General features: G+C 44.7%; 1 protein-coding gene across 2 annotated transcripts in view; it reads left to right on the forward strand.

Annotated features, from left to right (window-relative positions):
• sbf2 (SET binding factor 2) overlaps positions 1-2,500 on the forward strand; it is a 54,091-nt gene that overhangs the window by 17,620 nt on the left and 33,971 nt on the right. For both annotated transcript variants that reach the window (XM_031587168.2, XM_031587167.2), the window contains exon 3: positions 1-84. This exon is cut by the window's left edge and continues 54 nt beyond it. In XM_031587168.2, the coding sequence (XP_031443028.1) occupies positions 1-84 (84 nt within the window). The remainder of the gene's footprint in view (positions 85-2,500) is intronic.

Genomic DNA, 2,500 nt, shown 5'->3' on the forward strand with positions numbered 1-2,500 from the left:
TTCACCGCCGTGCTCACGGACATCGACTCCCAGCGCCACTACTGCTCCTGCCTCAGCTTCACAGAGGCAGAGGTCAACCTGCAGGTACACACACACACACACACACACTCACACACACACACACACACACAAGCATGAACGCGTCGTGAGTGTGTGTGAGCTTACGTATGTGTGTGTGTGTGTTTGTGCATGTGTGTGAGTGTGACTGTGTGTGTGTGTGCATGTGTGAGTGTCTGTATGTGTAAGTGTGAATGTGTCTGTGTGTATATGTGTGTGAGCGTGACTGTGTGTGTGTGAGCTTACATATGTGTGTGCGTGCGTGCATGTATAAGTGTCAGCATTTGTGAGTGTGTGTGTGCGTGAGCGTCAGCGTGACTGTGACTGTGTGTGTGTGTGTGTGTATATGTATACGTGTGTAAGAGTGTGTGTGTATGTGTGAGTGTGAATGTGTCTGTGTGTATATGTGAGTGTTTGTGTGAGAGAGCTTACATATGTGTGTGTGTGAGCGTGACTGTGTGTGTGTGTGTGTGTGTGTGTGTTTACCGTAAAACGGTCAGATATACTGCTGAGAAAGGGTGTGTGTGTGTGTGTTTACCGTATATCGTAGGAGAGGTCCGATATACTGCTGAAAAAGGGTGTGTGTGTGTGTGTGTTTACCGTATAACGTAGGAGAGGTCCGATATACTGCTGAAAAAGGGTGTGTGTGTGTGTGTGTTTACCGTATAACGTAGGAGAGGTCCGATATACTGCTGAAAAAGGAAGTTGCTTAACACTACTGAGTCCGAGCCTGTTTTTCACTCTCTTAGGTAGTCTGCCATGCCTTGAAAAACATACTTTCAGAGGTGCTCAGACTTTGTACAAAAAATACATTGTAAAGATTTTGGAGCAAGGCTTTTGAACTCTGAACTTTGTAAACATAAGTGTTAGTTTTACAAAGGTGAGTTTAGCATTTAGAAAGTGTGTGTGGTTTCACTACTATATTTTTATAATTTTAGAGTGACCTGTACCTTTTCAAAACTAGTGTCCCTACAAATGCATATTGATGAGTTAGGTGTAAACACACATGGGACACCTCAGACAAGAACAATGGCCCTTACCTAATGGCCCTGGAATGTCTTTGTGGCCCGTACCCCCCACAGGATTTCTTGACACACCATGGCCCAATAGAGATCACTGAATTACCATACCCTTATCATATGAATAGCTGTCATTTGCTAATGGGCGGGTCGTTAGGAGCTGAAACCTCACTCAGAGACTGAAAAGTGCAAGAGACTAGTCCTATTCTCCTTACAAAGTGCTTATTTATATATTTGTTTCAAACTGTGTAAATTTGAAAAGAAAAGGGTTCAAGGTTTCTGGGGGTGTAATTTCTATGTCTCTCCGACAAAAACTGGCTGAGCTTTAAAAGCAATTCCCCATAAAAACCACCATATCCCTGCACAGGGAGCGTGGACTTCAGAGGGTTAACACTGCTGAGGTCAGTCTGTCACGAAAGAGCTACTGGGTTCCGAGAACTTCCACAGAGTTTAGAACCAGAGAACCTTCATATAGCTCTTAGCCATAGAACCTCCAGATAGCTCTTAGCCATAGAACCGCCACATACAGTGGGGAAAATAAGTATTCGAACCCCTGCCGATTTCGCAAGTTTGGCCACTTGCAAAGAAATGTGTGATCTATAATTGTAATAGTAGGTGTATTTTAACAGTGAGAAACAGAATATCAACAAAAAAATCCAGAAAACTGCATTTTATATCATTTATGACTTAATTTGCATTTGATGCAGAAAATAAGTATTTGAACCTAGCAAAACATGACTTAGTACTTGGTGGAATAACCCTTGTTGGCAAGCACAGACGTCAGACTTTTCTTGTAGTTGGTCACCAGGTTTACACACATCTCAGGAGGGATTTTGGTCCACTCTTCTTTGCAGATCCTCTCCAAATCCTTAAGGTTGCGTTTTCAATGGGAGGGAATGAGGGAATGAGGTTCAAGCCCAATATTCCACGTTACATGGCCCCATCAATAGTCCCCTCGATGCAGTGGATTCGTCCTGTACCCTTGGCAGAGAAACAGCCCCAAAGCATAATGTTTCCACCTCCATGCTTGACGGTGGGGATGGTGTCATATTCAGCAATCTTCCCCCTCCAAACGCGGCAAGTCGAGTTGATGCCAAAGAGCTTGATTTTGGTCTCATCTGACCACATCCTGTCTCCCAATCCTCCTTAGAATCATTTAAGTGTTCATTGGCAAACTTCAGACGGCCCTGTACATGTGCTTCCTTGAGCAGGGGGACCTTGCGAGTGCTGCAGTACTTCAAACCATTATGGCGTAGTGTGTTGCCAATGGTTTTCTTGGTGACTGTGGTCCCAGCTGCCTTGAGATCATTCACAAGCTCCCCCTGTGTAGTTCTGGGGTTATTCTGCACCTTTCGGATGATCACCAATCCCGCACAAGGGGATAGCTTGCATGGCGCCCCAGACCTAGAGCGATTGACAGTTGT

This window comes from Clupea harengus, chromosome 20, assembly GCF_900700415.2.
Source record: "Clupea harengus chromosome 20, Ch_v2.0.2, whole genome shotgun sequence".
Lineage (NCBI taxonomy): Eukaryota > Metazoa > Chordata > Actinopteri > Clupeiformes > Clupeidae > Clupea > Clupea harengus.